Genomic DNA, 19,043 nt, shown 5'->3' on the forward strand with positions numbered 1-19,043 from the left:
TGCTCTGCATATAGTCTTGTCTAAACCATTTAACTTAGTCCCGAGAACTATTGACAGAATTAAAAATGACCATAGGGAATTTGTGGACAAGCACTTGTATTTAAACTAATGCTGAGCCATAGTCATAGTATGCTATTAAAATTTGTTAAAACTGGGTTTGTGGATGCAGCTTGAACTTCACTACTCGTATGTGATTTGACAACAGCTTGAGCAAATTTTGAAGAGAATTTTACTGGAGAACTATGAGTCAAAACAGACATAGGATTACCATGTGTTTTTATTGTTCTCTGGTAGACATAAAAGGACCAAAAGTATGGCCAAAAGTGTGAGACAAGTTGCAACACCAATTTCAAGGAGTCATCTAGGCTGTGATTAGGGCATCAGACATTCTGGTTAGCCATGATCTAATTGGGAAACTTGTACAGGCAGTCTTCATAAAGTGAAACAAACATGAGAGTCTTAAAACAGTGGTGAGAGGAAGAGAAGAGGATTTAGAGGTAGGACAAGAAACACCCATCATGTCTTGTAAAGGAAGGTTCAGTGAATCTAGTCACCCGAGAGATCACTATTTCAGGTGTAAGAGAGGCTATCGTGCAAGCAACTGCACAATGGAGAAACACATCAGAAAAATAGACACCATGTAGCTGAGTTGGAGTAGATCAGAGAAACAAGCACCTTATTCTCCAAAACTACCGAGAAGAATAAAGGAAACACTATGTGAAGGTCATCACAGGGTAAATAGAAGCTAGCGACCAATGGTGTGTCAACAGTGCAATCTTCAAGGGTATCCAGGGGCATGTGATCAGGCAAGACTCATGATATGTTATGTTTGTAAACAACCAGGACACTTAGCTTGATGGTGTAGTACTGATTATAGGCTAGAGAATACAAAGACTCAGAAACAAGGAAACAAAAGAACAACATGAGTGTGCAGTCAGCCTGTACCACAAAGCTGTAGTCAGTAGGCTGCAAGGGCAGGAATGATTTTGTAAACAGAAGATGTGTGCCGGGAAGTGCAGGAACCACAAGTTTCATTGTAGATAGTGCCACTCGAGTGAGCATAATAAAGAAATCAGCATTTTAGGGTACGATGGGCAGTAACTCCTACGAAAAACATAAAACTTAAAGGGATCACTAAAGAAGTAATAGGGACATGCAGAGCCACGATGTTAACACTGAGGACAGATAAAGGTGTGTTCATGGAACACAAGTTTCATATAGTGGAGGATGAGTTGGATGCCCCGTATGAAGGAATTTAGTCAGAGATTTCTGCAAGGGTTTAAGAGTAATCATGGAATATGCAACAAAGATGCTATGGGTCAATAGCAGACTGGTAAGGTTATGGGTGGAACAGGAGCCAAATTCAGGCAGAATCGGACTTAAGAGCCAAGAGAGAAGAGAGACCTGCAAAGCGAGGAACTAAAAGGGATAAAAAGCGATAAGATTAGGGTGACCAGATGCAATTGTTTAAAAAGGAGGACAAACAGCTTCATAAAGGAGGACAAAGGAAGAAAAAAGAGGACACATCCAACGGGTCAACTGCAGATGAGGATACCACTCGTCAGCTTTGGACAAGTCACGTGACTGCCGGGAATTACCAGTAAAAATAGTAGTTAATTAGTTGCTGATGATGGTCAGGTGGTGGTTAACTGGGCAATATAAAAAACAATTAAAAAATTGATTGTGGTGACAGTGTGGTGCCAATTGTTTTGTTATGTCAACAACACGGAATTGTTTACAAACCGAAAAACTTAAGACCATTCACCTCCCTTCATTCGACGCACCGCTACCAACATCTACAATTCAAGCAGCAGCTGACGACATGTAAACTGCACTTTTAACCTTCTGAATACAAATAAATTGAATGGCTATGAAACTATGAAATAAAACCCTGACAGTTAATCTGTTGAGTTATTTCTTACATTTATTGGCCACTGAGACGTACGTTCCAGCTCCACATATCTTACATTCCGCTTCAAATTCATTTCTCCCTTTCTTGAAAGCCAGATATTTGCAGGAAAGGACATCAGAAAATGTACACTTTTGTTTAGGCATAGCCAAATATTTTACGTAACTCACTCAGTTAAAAAATTACACTCACAAATCACACGTGCACTACAGGAAGCCAAGCGAAGATACAAAATGAAAATTTTAAATATTCGATATTTGCATTCGCATATAGGTCGATCAACGATAACATCGACGATCCTGATGCTACCTAATAACATCGCCTTTGTGCGTGTTTATCACGAAGGCTGTGCCAATAGTTAAAGTATTTAAGAAAGCAGCAGTAGAACGGGACAATTGTAAATTTAACTGTATTACCCTCAACTTTCCGAAAAAGCCGGACACTGTAAAAATCCACCCGGACCCCGGACAAAGAGCTAAAAAGGAGGACATGTCCGGATTAATCCGGACATCTGGTCACCCTAGATCAGATGCCTCATCTAAGGGAGACAAGAAACAAAGATGAGCAATAGGCAGAAAGGAAAGGGTGTCTTTGCAACGTTACATGAGTGGATCTATGAGAATAAAAGATTTTAAGAATTAAAGTCCAGAATACAGATCTGGAGAAACGAGAGTTGCAAACAGAAGTATATTTGCCTGCAGCCTTGTTGACCTCTCTGCAGAGAAGCACTTGTGCCAAGAATACTTCGAATACCAGAGAAGAAGAAGAAGTCATATTGGGATGTTGCAAAGGAAGGATAGAAGCAGTGCCTGACATAGGAGAAGGCAAGGAATGCTACTTACATAGTATAATAGTTTCAGTGGACCAAGAAACAAGGTTGCAAGCAGACTAAAGGAAAAGGTGCGAGTGGATCACTTAATCTAAGAAGAAAGGACCCATATTATTGACTTGTGTATTGCATACCATGTTGTATTTCATCTGCCTGGAGATAGATTCATGTACACTGAGATGTTGAAGCATGAAATTAAATATAAACCACAAGCACAAGGAACAGTGGCAAATATCTACCACCAGAGATGCGAAAGGAAGACCTTCGTAATGGGATAGGTGTTATATTAAGGAGGATATCATTACACTGAGCTCAAATAGGTGGAATTTCCTTTTATTGATGATTCCGAAGAAGATGGATGCTTCTGGATGGTGAAAGTGGAGAACAGTTGCGGACTACTAGAGATTAAATGATATCTGCATTAGTTACCCCGTACTGATGATATTTTAGAGAATGTAGGAAACACCAAGTACTTCACCAATTTAGACTGTGCATTGGCTTACAACCAGATACTGTTGAATGCGGATAATAGAGAGAAAACAGCCTTCTTTATTCCAGAAGGGCATTATAAATACAAAAGTACTGAAGGGGATAGTAGATGGTGGATCCACTTTTCAGACACTGATGAGTACGGTACTAACCAGCCTTCAGGAACACAAGATGTTTGTATATTTAGATGATAGAGTCATGTTTGGAGCTATGTCACAAGAGTGTAATGTGAGATTTGGAGAAGCATTTGGGAGGTTCTGATTACACCATTTAAAATTGCTGGTTGGCAAATGTGAGTTCTTACGGAAAGAGGTAACTTACCTGGCCCACATAATTACAACACAAGGATTAAAACCTGATCCACAGAAGGTGGGCATGCTAAAAACTTATCCAAGACCTAGTGCTACGAAACAATTAAAGAGCTTTGTAGGGATCATGTCATTTTATCAAGGATTTCAGTTGGGTAGTGAAACTGTTACATCAATTATTGAAGACAGGAGCAAACTGTGAGAAGTTGACTCAGCAGGAAGCAGTAATCCTGGAATTGAAAGACAAAGTAGATAGCCTCCACCCCCCCCCCCCCCTGTGATCTTACAATATCCTGATTTTATGAAGCAGTTCATAATTACAAAAGAAGCTAGCAAGCAGTCGATCAATGCCTTATTGAATCAAGGAAAATTCAGACAGAGTTTGCCAGTAACCTTTGCATCCAGAATGCTGAAGTGCACCGAGAGTAGGTATAGTATGATTGAGTGAGAGTTCTTAGCTACTGTGTGGGGAGAGGAGCACTACCAAGATTACATGTACAGCAGAAAATTCTGTGCATGTACTGATCACAAACCCTTGAAATGATGCGGATGATAGAGAGAAAACAGCCTTCTTTATTCCAGAAGGGCATTATAAATACAAAAGTTTACTGAAGGGGATAGTAGATGGTGGATCCACTTTTCAGACACTGATGAATACGGTACTAACCAGCCTTCAGGAACACAAGATGTTTGTATATTTAGATGATAGAGTCATGTTTGGAGCTATGTGACAAGAGTGTAATGTGACATTACTGGTGGTTACTGGAGCATTTAAATTCACATAATTTGCTGTCAAATGTACAGTTTGGTTTGAGAAATGGCTTAACAACTGAAAATGCTATAGTCTCTTTTCTCTGTGAGGTTTTGGACGGGTTAAATAAAAGGTTGCGAACGTTAGGTGTTTTCTTTGATTTAACGAAGGCTTTTGACTGTGTTGACCACAAAATATTACTGCAGAAGTTGGACCATTATGGAGTAAGGGGAGTAGCTTACAATTGGTTCGCCTCTTACTTTAAGAACAGAAAGCAGAAGGTAATTCTCCACAATATTGAGAGTGGTAGTGATGTTCAGTCCCAATGGGGCACTGTTAAATGGGGCGTTCCCCAAGGGTCGGTGCTGGAGCCACTGCTGTTTCTTATTTATATAAATGATATGCCTTCTAGTATTACAGGTGATTCAAAAATATTTCTGTTTGCTGATGACACCAGCTTGGTAGTGAAGAATCTTGTGTGCAATATTGAAACAGTATCAAATAATGTAATTCATGAAATAAGTTCGTGGCTTGTGGAAAACAATTTGATGCTAAATCACACTAAGACTCAATTTTTACAGTTTCTAACTCACAATTCAACAAGAACCGATATTTTAATCAGACAGAATTGGCATATTATAACCGAGATGGAACAGTTTAAGTTCCTAGGCTTTCGGATAGATAGTAAGCTGTTGTGGGAAGCCCATGTTCAGGATCTTGTTCAGAAACTAAATGCCGCTTTATTTACCATTAGAACAGTGTCTGAAATAAGACACATTTCAACACGAAAAGTAGTCTACTTCACATATTTTCATACGCTTATGTCATATGGTATTATTTTTTGGGGTAATTCTTCTGATTCAAAAAGGGTATTTTTGGCTCAAAAACGGGCTGTTCGAGCTATGTGTGGTGTAAGTTCGAAAATCTCTTGTCGACCCCTATTCAATAGTCCGGGAATTTTGACATTGCCCTCACAGTATATATTTTCTTTAATGTCGTTTGTTGTTAGCAATATTAGCTTATTCCCAAGAGTTAGCAGCTTTCACTCAGTTAATACTAGGCAGAAATCAAATCTGCATGTGGAATGCACTTCCTTGACTCTTGTGCAGAAAGGAGTGCAGTATTCTGCTGCATCCATTTTCAATAAGCTACCACAAGAACTTAAAAATCTTAGCAGTAGCCCAAACACTTTTAAGTCTAAACTGAAGAGTTTCCTCATGGCTCACTCCTTCTATTCTGTCAAGGAGCTCCTGGAAGAGCTAAAAAATTAAGCAAATTCCAGTGTTACTGTGGTGTCACCGCCAGACACCACACTTGCTAGGTGGTAGCTTAAATCGGCCGCGGTCCATTAGTACATGTCGGACCCGCGTGTCGCCACTGCCAGTGATCGCAGATCGAGCGCCACCACACGGCAGGTCTCGAGAGACTTACTAGCACTCGCCCCAGTTGTACGACGGCGTTGCTAGCGACTACACTGACGAAGCCTTTCTCTCATTTGCCGAGAGACAGTTAGAATAGCCTTCAGCTAAGTCCATGTCTACGACCTAGCAAGGCGCCATTAGCCTTAGATAGCTTTTATTTAAAGAGTCTCACTTGTATCGCCACAATCTCCAGATGGCTCATCAAGAACAATGTATACAAGGATGGATTAAAAGTTAAGTATTCAAGAAGCTACGTACTTTTCTTTATAGCAATCATTACGTATCCTGTTTCAGACCTCACTCCATCCTTCGTGAGTTAGCGCGTGCATCTTGGCCGCCTCTTTCAATTAGTGTGCATAGTGTTGGCAAGTCTGCCGACACTACAGTTACATTCTTGATTTTCTTTATTTAAACTAACGACTTGTCGCCTGAATATTTTTCTTATATTTCATTTTATCTGTTTCTACAATCTACAACTGAATATGTTTCTTATATTTCATTTTATCTGTTTCTACAATGGTATTATAATTTCATGTATTGACTCGTTCCATGACCATGGAGACTTCTCCTTAATGTGGGCCCACGGAACAATAAATAAATAAATATATATAAGTGATCCATCCTCGAGATTAATGAAATTCAGGATTAAACTGGCAGAATAAGACTCTGAGATAATATACAAAAAGGGATCATAAAACACAATAGCAGATGGATTGTCACAGTTACCAGAAGACCTAAATGTAGTCATTAGGAATGTGGAAGGGATCGACAAAGAAGAACGAGGTGATCTGCAACCAGCGATTAGTGAAGATGAGAAGTGAGCTATTATGAAACAATTTCACAATTGGCCAATAGGTGGACACTGTGGAATCAGCTGCACGTATGACTGTATTAAAAGATATAGATTATGGGGAGGTATGAATAAAGACATAGGAGAGTATATTCAGAGTTGCAAAAGTTGTCAGAAGAACAAGATTACTCTTTGTGGTATCAACATAGTTGGACCATTTCAGATAATAGAGAAGGGGAAGAGACACATCCTAACATTTCTGGATGCCCTAACGAAATTCATTGTAGCAGAGCTTGCAGCACGTCAGGATAATGACACAGTAGCACAAGTCTTAGTAAGGAGAATAATTAACAGATACATAGTACCGTCAGTGTTATTGAGTGACCACAGAACAAACTTCCTAAGTGATATCTTGAAGAGGGTTTGTGTACTGAAGATTGAGAAGATTCAGTATTAAAAAATTAAGCAAATTCCAGTGTTACATTCTTGATTTTCTTTATTTAAACTAACGACTTGTCGCCTGAATATGTACCATCCGCAAACAAACAGAGCATTTGAAAGGATACATCAATCGCTAACAAAACATTTATCCTATTGTGTGGGATCAGGGCAGGAAGACAGATGAATGGATGCATTTTGCCATTTTTGTATAGAACACCACACTGCATTCATCAACTGGGTTCACTTTATTTGATTTATTTTTTGGGAGAATATGCAACATACCTGGGATCCTACAGTCAGCTCTGGCCAAAGTACAACACAACTACTATGCTTATATAACATAACAAATTAAAGGAGGAATGTGCCGGATGTGTCAGATGGCAAGGTGTTTCAATGAGGAATGTACAAGAAGAAAAAGGAATATTATGATCCTGTTCAAAACCCCAAGGAATTCAAGACAGGAGACAAAGTATTATTACATGACAACAGTGTGAGAAGAGGGCAGTCAAAGAAGTTAACAGGACTATGGAGAGGACCTTTTCATATTTTAAGGGTTCATAGACGAAATGTAGTACTCCAATTAATGAACAAAAAGTTTATAACTGTGCATGTGCACAGATTACGACAGTTCATTTAACTTCAGACATTTGAGGTTATGGTTAAGTCGAGTTGATGTTTTCTGAAATATAAAGGGGAAAGAATAGGCTACATTCTGTCTTAAAATCTATGTAAGAGGGACCTATGTAGAGGAATTCAAAAGGTGTAAGCGAGGGAGACATTGTGATCAGCCCTCGCTCACAGGCAGACCCCTGGTCATTTTGCCACTATTAAGCCTAACCCAGGCAGCAGTAGTAAACAGGATGATAGGACAGAGAAGGAAGACATCAGGGAGCAATGTAAAAGTTAGATGTTTAGACATTTCAGATGCAGCACCCAGTGTAGAAAGTGGAAAGAAGAGAAGTGTTATGATCACGTATGTGTGAATTATTATTCAGCCCATGGAAAAATCTCACAAGAAGAGCACCCCCCTAAGCGAAAATATCCCTAACCTCAGTGCTACGTCACCAAGATCACAGATGAAGATTGGAGAAGATGTGATTATGTATTGTACATATTTGTGTTACAGGGATGTATTAATTGTTTCAATGGACAAATCTACGTATGTATCTTTACACATAAGTAGAAAAGAGAAACTCGTGTATTCTTGCATGTATATGTACACACCAATGTCACTTGTAGAAGAAAGAACTGTACAATCAGGATCTAAGATTCAAGGGCAAATCATCCCCTGCTAAGGTAAATGTAATGACCAAGGTCATTGCCAGAAAAAAAGAGAATAATCATGTAAGTACAAATACTAGTTCTAAGCTCAGTAACTTAGGTAGATATATACAGCGCAAGCCACTTTCATAAACCCATTAAGAGGTTGCACGCATTGATAATTTATTGAATTGAAGGTGAAAAGCATAAGCAACCGGCCTCAAACGCTGTATGTAGAGGCCCTCAAAATGCCAAGTGAGTTAAGAGTTTTATAGTTCCAGTAACGACAGCACCCTCAAATGAACAATCCTACAGCAGATGCTATGTAAGTGAGCATTCAGGCTCAATTAATTTTGTGCACTAAGAAGGACTTTCAGAGATTGCCTGTAAATACCTGTGGGCTGATGTTATTGGTTTCTATTGTACGTTTGCTACATGTACCTATGTCTGTATGTCACTTACACTATGATGAGTATTTGAACCTAAAGGTTCGATTAAAGAGATATAAACTGGCACTTTCATAGTTCGTGGTCTGTAGTACCATACATTACTGTGTATACCTGAATCTCAAAAGTTATAGTTTTAGGTGACCATTTGTTCTGGTAACAGATTGGACATTCTGGTAAGCCTCATCTGTGGTTTTATAAACCATTTTCTGTGCTCTTCTGCATTTTCATTGCTAACACATGAAGAAGCAATAAAAAGCAGAGCAGTAAGCCAAACCAGAGTCGCATTTCACTGTCATCAGCAAATCTTCCTCATTCAGCCTGATGTCCAAGTCTTTCTGTACTGTCTTCAACTACGGAGACCTGAAAAATCTCAGCTTGTCCCTGTTCACTCCTGTACACGACCACTAGTGTACCAAGAAATGGACACCCTCAAAATCCTGTCACCTATATCATGCCTCATATCTGGTTACGACAGCACTGTTCCGAGACTTAATAGTGGACCAAGTTCCCTGTACTCCTGAAATGGCATGAAATTATATCAGAAAGCTAGAAAGCTTGGCAATATTTTATTATGCTGTACTATTTACCTGAAGAAAAACATGAGTAGATAAATGTGTATGCACACACAGATTCATTTTTTGTATGGTTAAATATCTGGAGACACTGCTGTTAGGTGTCTATTTTTCCAGGCAATGGTATGTGCTCTTTTTGTATCATCAGTGAATAATTTTTCCCCCCCCCTCCAGATGAATGACGGTCCCTTGTGCCGGTGCAGTGCAAAAGCTCGACGAAGTGGTATACGACATGGAATATATGCTGGTGAAAGTCACTTACTGAAATGTGATATAAATACAAATAATGCTGATCGACTTTACCATTATCATATTACTATATCTCCACCAACAAATTTTTTGGTGAGTATTGGTGCATCAAGTTGTATCCTTTTTATTTCTTCAAACAATTGTCTTTCGCAGTTTATATTTTAACACAACTATATTTTACTACATTTTTCAGACTAAAACGCCAACAATCATTAAACATGATGAACATGAGTTTATTTTTGAAGGCTTCTCAATGTTTTCTCATTTTCCTTTGCACAAGCTACCTACATGTAAAGTTATTCGCTTCAATATTGAATATACTATTCTTTACATTGAGGAAAAGCTTCCTGAGAACTTTACAATACGAGAGCTGGATCTTTTTTGTAAGTAACTACAATTTTCTATTTTTATGTACTTCCGACATGCCAGTTATTTTTAGTTTATTGTGTCTGTGCTTTTGTTTCTGTCTGTTATTAGATACCTATCTCTTTAAGGAGATACTGGAACTTGTAGACATGGATTTTCATGCCCATTCTGATTCATCTGGCTGTGCTCAATTCCACTTTATGCCAAGATTTGTGCGAGATTTGCCAGGTATGTTTGCACGTCTCTTGAACATTTTGTTTTGTATTTTATCATATGAATCTTTTGCAAAACTAAGCTCATTTGGTAAACAAATTTTTCTTTCGAGACAGATGCAAGCAGCAGTAAGATATTGGCTACCAGTTTTTTGGTCAGTTTAGTTCTTCATTAGATGTGTATTCCAGATCTTGTGTGCATAGTACAGTTTACCAATATATATATTTTAAAAAAAATATTGTGAGAACCTGTCAGCTTCGTATCTTCAGTGACATCATCAGTTTACTTCAGGATGTTGACTGATTTACAACACAGTGTGGTGATAAATGTTCCCACCTCCCTTACCACCAAATGGGCCTTTGACTTCCAAGACCATATGGATGTTTAAAGCTTCAGTCTGGAGACCCCCCAATTCACTGTGTGCAGTTGTCCCATCTCTTCCTGTCTCGTACTAATCTTTCACCTATACCTACATATACCTATACCAACAGTACATTTTATATGTTCTAATTTTTATCTGCCCCTAGTGTTTTTCTCCTCTACTGAACATTCTAGTGCATAGTTAATTATCAGAGAACATTTCAGAAAAATTCTTCTATACATGGGTGCTGCAAAAGTGGGGACTAAGAGCTCAAGCAAGGAATTTCCTCATGCATCCCCCATTCAGTGTTCTTGTCAGCAAAAATCATTAGGCTTCACCCAAAAGTATGTATGCTTTAGCACCTGCTCATGAATAAAGTTTCAGATGCAACAATGTTTTAGCAAAATAGCCAGCACAGATCCATCATTGAACCATAATGAGCCATATAACCATGACAGTGGCACACATTTGTTTGGTAATCATTATTTCTTTATTATGCCACCTGAACAGCCAATACATTTGTAGTGACAATGTGACAAGAATGTGTGTTTACAGAAACAAGCCAAAGAAAAAAAGTTACAGTAGAAGGCAAAGCATGGATTAGGACAACTGATATTCCCCTTCCACGTGGTACTTCGATTGCTCCGCTGTATGGCTTCATCATGGTTACACCCAGTAGAACAGTAGATAAATTTGTGGATTCCTTAGCATATGCGTCACTTACCTGACTCATATTGTGGCAAGCATTTTCCATAAAATTTCTGTGCTCAACTCCTCTTTCTGACAGTCTTTCACATCATAACTTTTTCAGTAGAACTCTGGATGTTTTTCACATTAAGTCACATCAAAATTTGTTTATTTCTTCTCAACTTATTTGAATGAAAGCAAAGTGAATAAGTCCACATTACTCATTATTTTAGTGTAGTCTTAATTCCCAATAAGTTGAATTTCTCGTATTTTTCTCACTTTCTCAAATATTGAATTTTGTTATGTTCCTAACCAGGAGGGAATTTTATAGTTTAATCTGTGTGCTTTGGTAGTTTGTGTCTTCGAGTCTCTGTGTGTTAATTTAATATTTAATAGGCACACTTCTTGCACTTTCATTTGCATCGGAAAGTAAGCGGATTTTGTGACAAATTACAAGTTCCTAATCAGGAGTGGATTATTTAGTCTCTCCTGAGTGCTTTGGTAGGTCAGTTTTTGAGTCTCTCCATATTAATCCATTTTATTGGACACAGTTCTTGTGTTTCTCTGTGTGTCCACTGTAGAGTTCTGTAGTGCATGTTGATTGTCTTTGTTTGTTCATGTAGTGTAGTTTCCCACGGTCTTTAGTATGGATGGGAACTGTGATTGCTGTGTGCAGATGTGAGGCACTGTCAGCTCCAGGCTGTTATGGCTTCAGTTACACAGCTTGAAGCTGCAGTGGATGTGCATGACTGTTGCGCACCGGCGGTGCAGATCCAACTAACTTCCAGTATGTCTGAGTCTACTGATCGGTCGGCACTGGTGACCAGCCCATTACTGCTCGCACTGAGGTTGACGACTCACCCATAGTCGAGTGGGAAGTTGCCTTGGAGCATGGCAGGTGTCAAAAGACTTCTCAGGGGGCAACATGTAAGGCCTCCCTGGTTAGTCTGACTAACATTCCAGGTGCTGACTGTGACTGACAGTGCCGCTCAACCGGATGCAGTCACTTGTCTTGTTTCAGAGGGAACCTCGCAGCCTGCAGGGTCTGGGCAGTCATAGAGGATGGGATAATTGGTAGATGGAGCTCCAATGTTGGCGCATATGGGCCCCCCTAGGGACATGGCTGCCAAGGAGGGGAGGAAAGCCTATGTGCACTCCATGTGCGTACCGGATGTAGTCATTCCAGATGTGGGAAGGATCCTTCCCTATGGCATGAAGAGCAAGGGTACAGCCAGCTGCAAGTGGTGGCTCGTGTTGGCACCAATAATGAGTGTCACTTTGGATCAGAAGCGATTCTCTGTGGTTTCAAGCAGCTAACAGAAGTGGTAAAGGCTGCGAGTCTTGTTTGAAAGATTAAATCAGAGCTCACTATTTGCAGCATAGTCGACAGGACTGATTGTGGACTTTTGGTAAAGAGCCGAGTGGAGGGTCTGAACCAGTGGCTCAGACGGTTCTGCAACTGTGTAGATGGCAGATTCCTCAACTTGCGCCATAGGGTGGTTGGGTTTCGGGTTCTGCTGAATAGGTCAGGAGTCCACTACACACAGGAGGCAGCTACATAGGTAGCAGAGGCTGTCTGGCAAGGACTGGGTGGCTCTTATGTCAGAGGGTCTTGGGAAATACAAAAAGGGTTTCAGTCTCAAAGGATGCACGTCAAACATAGGAGGAACATAGATACAGAAACCATTGGTATAACTATTGTAAATTGTTGTAGCTGTGTTGGGAAAGTACCAGACCTCCAAACACTAATAGAAAGCACTGAAGCTCAAATAGTCATAGGCACTGAAAGCTGGATAGAAGTTCGGTCAAAATTTTTGCGAAGAATGTAACGGTGTTCCGAAAGGATAGGCTAAACAAAATTGGTGGTGGCGTGTCTGTTGCTGTTAGAAGTAGTTAATCTTGTAGTGAAATGGAAGCAAATAGTTCTTGTGAGTTACTATGGGCAGAGATCATTCTTGGCAACTGGAATAAAATAATAATTAGATCCTTTTATGGACCCCCAGACTCAGATGATACAATTGCTGAAAGGTTCAAAGAAAACTTGAGTTTAACTTCAAATATGTACCCAACACATACAGTTATAGTTGGTGGTGACTTTATTTACCCTCAATATGTTGGTGAAAATACATGTTTAAATCCAGAGGTACGCATAAAACATCATCCGAAATTGTGCTAAACGTATTCTCCGAAAATTATTTTGAGCTGCTAGTTCATGAGCTCATATGAATAGGAGATGGTTGTGAAAACACATTAGACCTCTTAGCAACAAATAATCATGAGCTAATAATGAGCATCAAAATGGATACAGGGCTTGGTGAACAAAGGGTTGTCACAGCGAGATTGAATATTGTAACTACCAGATCCTCAAAAATATACCTATTCAGAAAATCAGATAAAAAATTGCTTGACACCTTCCTGAGAGACAATCTACATTCCTTCCAAATTAACAGTGTAAGTGCAGACCAGATGTGGCTTGAATTCAGAGAAATAGTATCAACAGCAGTTGAAGGATTATACCAAATAAAAAACAAATAAAATGACAGAGCTGATCCCTTTAGTACACTGTTGCAGAAACACTGAAAAAAGCACGCCAAATTTAAATGAACACCAGCTCTCCAAGATTGGCGATATTTTATAGAAGCTCAAAATTTAGTACGGGCATCAATGTGTGATGCTTATAATAGTTCCCACAACAGAACTTTGTCTCGAAACCTGGCAGAAAATCCAGAGAGATTCTGGTCATATGTAAAGTATGCTCTGCATGATAGCAATGGAAATACTATTAACGACAGTGCTGTGAAAGCAGAGTTACTAAACACGGACTTTTGAAATTCATTCACCAAAGAAGATGAAGTAAATATTCCAGAATTTAAATCAAGAATAGCTGCCAACATGAGAAACTTAGAAGTGGATACCCTCCGAGCAGTCAAGCAACTTAAACCACTTAATGAAAGCAAATCTTCTGCTCCAGACTGTATACCAATTAGATTCCTTTCAGAGTGCGTTTATGCAATAGCTCCATACTTAACACTCTTATACAACTCCACACTCGGTGAAAGATCCGTATCCAAAGACTGAAAAGTTGCACAGGTCACACCAATATTCAAGAGAAGCAGTAGGAGTAACCCACTAAATTACAGGCCCATATCATTAACGTCAATTTGCAGCAGGATTTTGGAACATATACTGTGTTCAAACATTATGAATTAGTTGGAAGAGAACGGTCTATTAACACACAGTCAGCACTGATTTAGAAAACATTGTTATTGCAAGCACAACAGCTCTTTATACACACAAAGTGTGGCTGGATTAATGATTTCCTGTCGGAGAGGTCACAGTTTGTAGTAACTGGCGAAAAGTTATTGAGTAAAACAGGAGTGATGTCTGGCTTTCTCCAAAGTAGTGTTATAGGCCCTTTGCTGTTCCTCATTTATATGAACGATTTAGGAGACAATATGAGCAGCCATCTTAGATTGTTTGCAGGTGATGCTGTCTTTTATCATCTAATAAACTGATCTGAAGATCAAAAGAAATTGCAAAGTGATTTAGCAAAGATATTTGAATGGTTCAGAAATTGGCAATTGATCCTAAATAATGAAAAGTGTGAGATCATTCACATGAGTGAGTGCTAAAAGGAATCCGTTAAACTTTGGTTACACAATAAATCAGTCAAATCTAAAGGCTGTATAATCAACTAAACACCTAGGAATTACAGTTACGAACAATTTAAATTGGGAAGAATGCTTAGAAAATGGGGGAAGACAAACCAAAGACTTGGCAGAATACTTAGAAAATGTAACAGATCTACTAAAGAGACTGCCTGCACTATGCTTGGCTGTCCTGTTTTGGAGTACTGCAGCACAGTCTGGGATCCTTACCAGATAAGATTAACAGAGTACATCGAGAAAGTTCAAAGAAGAGCAGCATGTCTTGTATTTTTGCGAAATAGAGGAGAGAGTGTCACTGACATGATGCAGAATTTGGGGTGGACACCATTAAAACAAAGGCGTTTTTCGTTCCGGCTGAATGTTCTCATGAAATTTCATTCACAAACTTTTTCCTCCAAATGCCAAAATATTTTGTTGGTGCTGAGGGAGAAATGACCATCATAATAAAATAAGGGAAATAAGAGCTTGCACAGAAAGATATGGTTGTCCGTTTTTCCACGCGTTGTTCTAGATTGGTATGATAGAGCATTAATGTCAAGGTGGTTCAGTGAACCTTCTGCCAGGAATATAAGTGTGATTTTCTGGGCATCCATGTAGATGTAGATGTGATTTTCACTTTCAGTCTTGAGGAAAAAAGCTTTAATCTTGTGTTTCATTAGAACTAAGATGTATACTTTGAACTGTGTTAAAAATCAGTGAGATATTCTCTTGTAATACCAGTTATGCTAACTGCATGATTGGTGGCAAACTGAAAGGGAATTTGTACTCTTGCATTACCTTGAAATTCTGAGGATAAAAAATGTGCCACAATTTTGTCCACATTTGTCCAGAATTATGTGCTCTTCATTTTAGTTTGCTTGTCTCTGAAGAATGCGTTGTGTGAACCAACAGATCAGAAGTATCACTTTCTTGATATGTTCATTATGTTAATTAATGTATATGTAATTGTCATGATAAGGCGTAGCTTTGAAACAAAGTCCTTTATCAGAACTAACACACACACACACACACACACACACACACACACACACACACACACACACAATCAGAGAGAGAGAGAGAGATTGCAGCAACAAGTGCGTGTTTAATTTGTTAAGGAGAAGGACTTTGTCCAAATACAAAGCAGTCTATTGGTCATGTACCTGTTGGCAGTTCAACACATCTATTTCATGAGTAGAGATTTATCATTATGTACAGGTTATACTCAATCTTGGATTTTCTGTGTGTCTGATTTAATTCTTATATTGTTCTTGTTAATTTGAGATTAGAAATATAAAATATTATACTTATTTAAACAAAGGCTACCAACAGATTAAGTAATTTACATCACATGTTGCAATTGCAAGATAAGATTCTGCCTTGGTGCCAACTAGCTGCAAGATGGACACATATTTGAGATGACAGCAACACACACTTTGATGTGTATTCAGTTAGGCAGAAGGCATGAAAACCATCACTCGCTTAAGATTCACCATTAAATTTGTGAAGTGTACTGTAGTTAAAGCCCTGGCAAAAGATGTAGTAAAGCTGTTTTAGTCCAAGGTGATATTAAGTATTGAGGGATGGGGGTGATTGCTCTTTTGCAACTGGATTGGGAATTCTCTCCACTCAGGACTGGGTGTGTATGTTGTGCTCATCAACATTTCATTACCCTTGATATGCAAGTCACCAAAGTGGCTTCAAATAAAAAGACTTGCATGAGGTGGTCCAACTCCCCAGTAGAGGACTTCCAGCCAGATATGCTATACATACTTTTCCTTTTTCAAAATACTGTTTCTAGTGCCTGCAGTTGAGCCACACGATGAAAGATAAACACTTAGAACTACAATGTAGAGTAGTTGAAACTCTAGTAATCATTCTCACAGTGACAAAATTAATGTCAGTGAAGTTGGATTTGCCCAAAAGATGGTCCACACTCTTAAACAAGTAGTTTAAACATTATGCTGCATCTAAATGTCAAAGACAAAGAGATGCTTAATGTTGACACCAGATTAAATTTTGTGGTGGTTATTCCAACATAAACTTTACTCATCTTCTGCAGATCAGTTGATGGATCAAATTTCATCTCACAGGTTTTCTACTCCTTGGTTATGCGTGTTGTGTCCATGTTCAAATTGGAGTTAATACTATTAGTAATGTTTGTAAATGTTCAAATAGCAACATAGAGAGGAAAAGAGTGAACTTTAATTTTTTTTTTTCAAATATTTTATACAGTACTGTTTGACGTGCAGTATTGTATTTTAAATTGACCAAACACAATGACGTATGTCTTATATTATGTTTCATGGATCACATTACATGGATTCCTCAATGACAGATCTTTGAAATATGTGATGTCAAAGATCTACAGTTTATTTAATTACAATGCAGCAGAATTATTTAATGCTATGAAGTATTATAGTGTAGTACTGCTAATATGCAATAATTTTGTTCAAATACATTAGTTATTAGACTCTCAGTGATTATATTTACAGTGTGAGTCAAAAAAGACTTTACAACTTCGGAATGATGTAGAAATTTATTGAGATAACTTACATAAATGATAGACATGTCATTTTGTAGCAGACAATCTTAAATTTGATTTGCATAGTGCATCAGTACTCCGTGCTGCCATGAGGAGGGACAGTGTACTGCACAGTTAAAATGGGTACTTTCATGGGTATTGTGTATATAAATATGCTTGAAAATATTTAATTTCTGCAGATCAGTGAAGATGACCAAGATGAGATTGTTTATTTCCAGCAATTTGGTGTACAAGCTCAATTCCTCATGAAAGTTTGAGGTTTCCTCGATAATTGCTTCTTGGATCAGTGTACTGGCTATGAAGGGCTAATCGCGTAGCTACATCGCCCTTGACACCACTGGATTTCTGTCTCTGGAGTTTCATTAAAGACTGTGTATGTATTCCTCCTGTACGAGGCAATTTAGTAGATCTGAAAAATCAAATCTACCCTGCCTTGCACAAGTTACGCACAATTTGCGGCAACAAATGTGGGAAGAAATTGATTACTGGTGGGATGTTTGCTGCATCACAAATGGTAGTCACATCAAACCAAAATGTTACTTGATGCTTTTAAGTGGAAACTTGAGGTTGTTTGCTATAAAATGGCACATCTACTGATTCTGTAAGCTGCCTCAATAAATTTCTGCATGATTCCAAAGTTGTAAAAGCCTTTTTGGCTCATCCTGTACATTAGAAAGTTGCAGCTGCTCAGTAGAAAGTTCCTAATGTACTCTTAGCTTTCACTGTAGTACCAATGCAACACTTAATATATTCTAGATATTTTTTGGCTGGACTGGAGTAGGTGATGGTAGGAGGATGTATGGGACAGGTCTTGCATCTAGGTCTATTACAGGGGTATGAGTCATGAGATAAGGGATTGGGAGCAGGGGTTGGGAGCAACTGAATTACATTCTCCGCCAGGGTTTCGATTACCTCTCGTCGTGCCCTGAAATGATAAATGTCCTACCCACTGTCCTTCCCACCCCTCTTACCGTGGTATTCCGCCGTCCACTGAACCTACGCAATATACTCATCCATCATTACACAACCTCTGCTCCCAATCCCTTACCTCATGGCTCATACCCCTGTAATAGACCTAGATGCAAGACCTGTCCTATATATCCTCCTACCATTTTCAGTCCGGTCACTAACATTACCTATCACATCAAAGGCAGGGCTACCTGTGAAACCAGTCATGTGATCTACAAGCTAAGCTGCAACCACTGTGCTGCATTCTGTGTAGGCATGACAACCAACAAGCTGTCTGACCGCATGAACGGCCACCGACAAACTGCGGCCAAAAAACAAGTGGACCACACTGTAGCTGAACACGCAGCCAAACATGATAGTCCTCATCTCAATGACTGCTTCACAGTCTGTGCCATATGAATCCTTCCCACCAACACCAGCTTTTCTGAATCGCGTAGGTGGGAACTTTCCATGCAATACATCCTACGTTCCCGTAACCCTCCTGGCCCTAACCTTCGTTAGACACTGTCCTCACCCATCCAGCCCCCTCCCTGTTCCCATTCCAGCACTACACAGCTGTCATTTCACCTCCACACCCAGTCTTTTAATTTCTTTTATTTTTATTTCTCTCCTTTCCGCTACTTACCCCCTCTCCCCTCCGCACCTTCATCTAAACTGGAACACTTCACTGTCCGCCACACCCACCATACTATCCCTCCCCCTCCCCGCCCCAGCCTCCTCCTTAACCCTACCCAGTCACCACTCCCATCATGCACTGGTGCTGCTGCTCGCAGTGTAATTTCAGCTC

At 39.3% G+C, this 19,043-nt stretch overlaps 1 protein-coding gene across 3 annotated transcripts in view; it reads left to right on the forward strand.

The window, feature by feature from the left end:
* Window positions 1-19,043, forward strand: part of LOC126251577 (ribonuclease 3) — a 271,056-nt gene that overhangs the window by 16,420 nt on the left and 235,593 nt on the right. For all 3 annotated transcript variants that reach the window (XM_049952103.1, XM_049952104.1, XM_049952105.1), the window contains exons 5-7: window positions 9,394-9,561; window positions 9,662-9,851; window positions 9,946-10,062. In XM_049952103.1, coding sequence (XP_049808060.1) covers window positions 9,394-9,561; window positions 9,662-9,851; window positions 9,946-10,062 — 475 coding nt within the window. The remainder of the gene's footprint in view (window positions 1-9,393; window positions 9,562-9,661; window positions 9,852-9,945; window positions 10,063-19,043) is intronic.

This window comes from Schistocerca nitens, chromosome 4 (assembly GCF_023898315.1).
Source record: "Schistocerca nitens isolate TAMUIC-IGC-003100 chromosome 4, iqSchNite1.1, whole genome shotgun sequence".
NCBI classification, from domain to species: Eukaryota; Metazoa; Arthropoda; class Insecta; order Orthoptera; family Acrididae; genus Schistocerca; species Schistocerca nitens.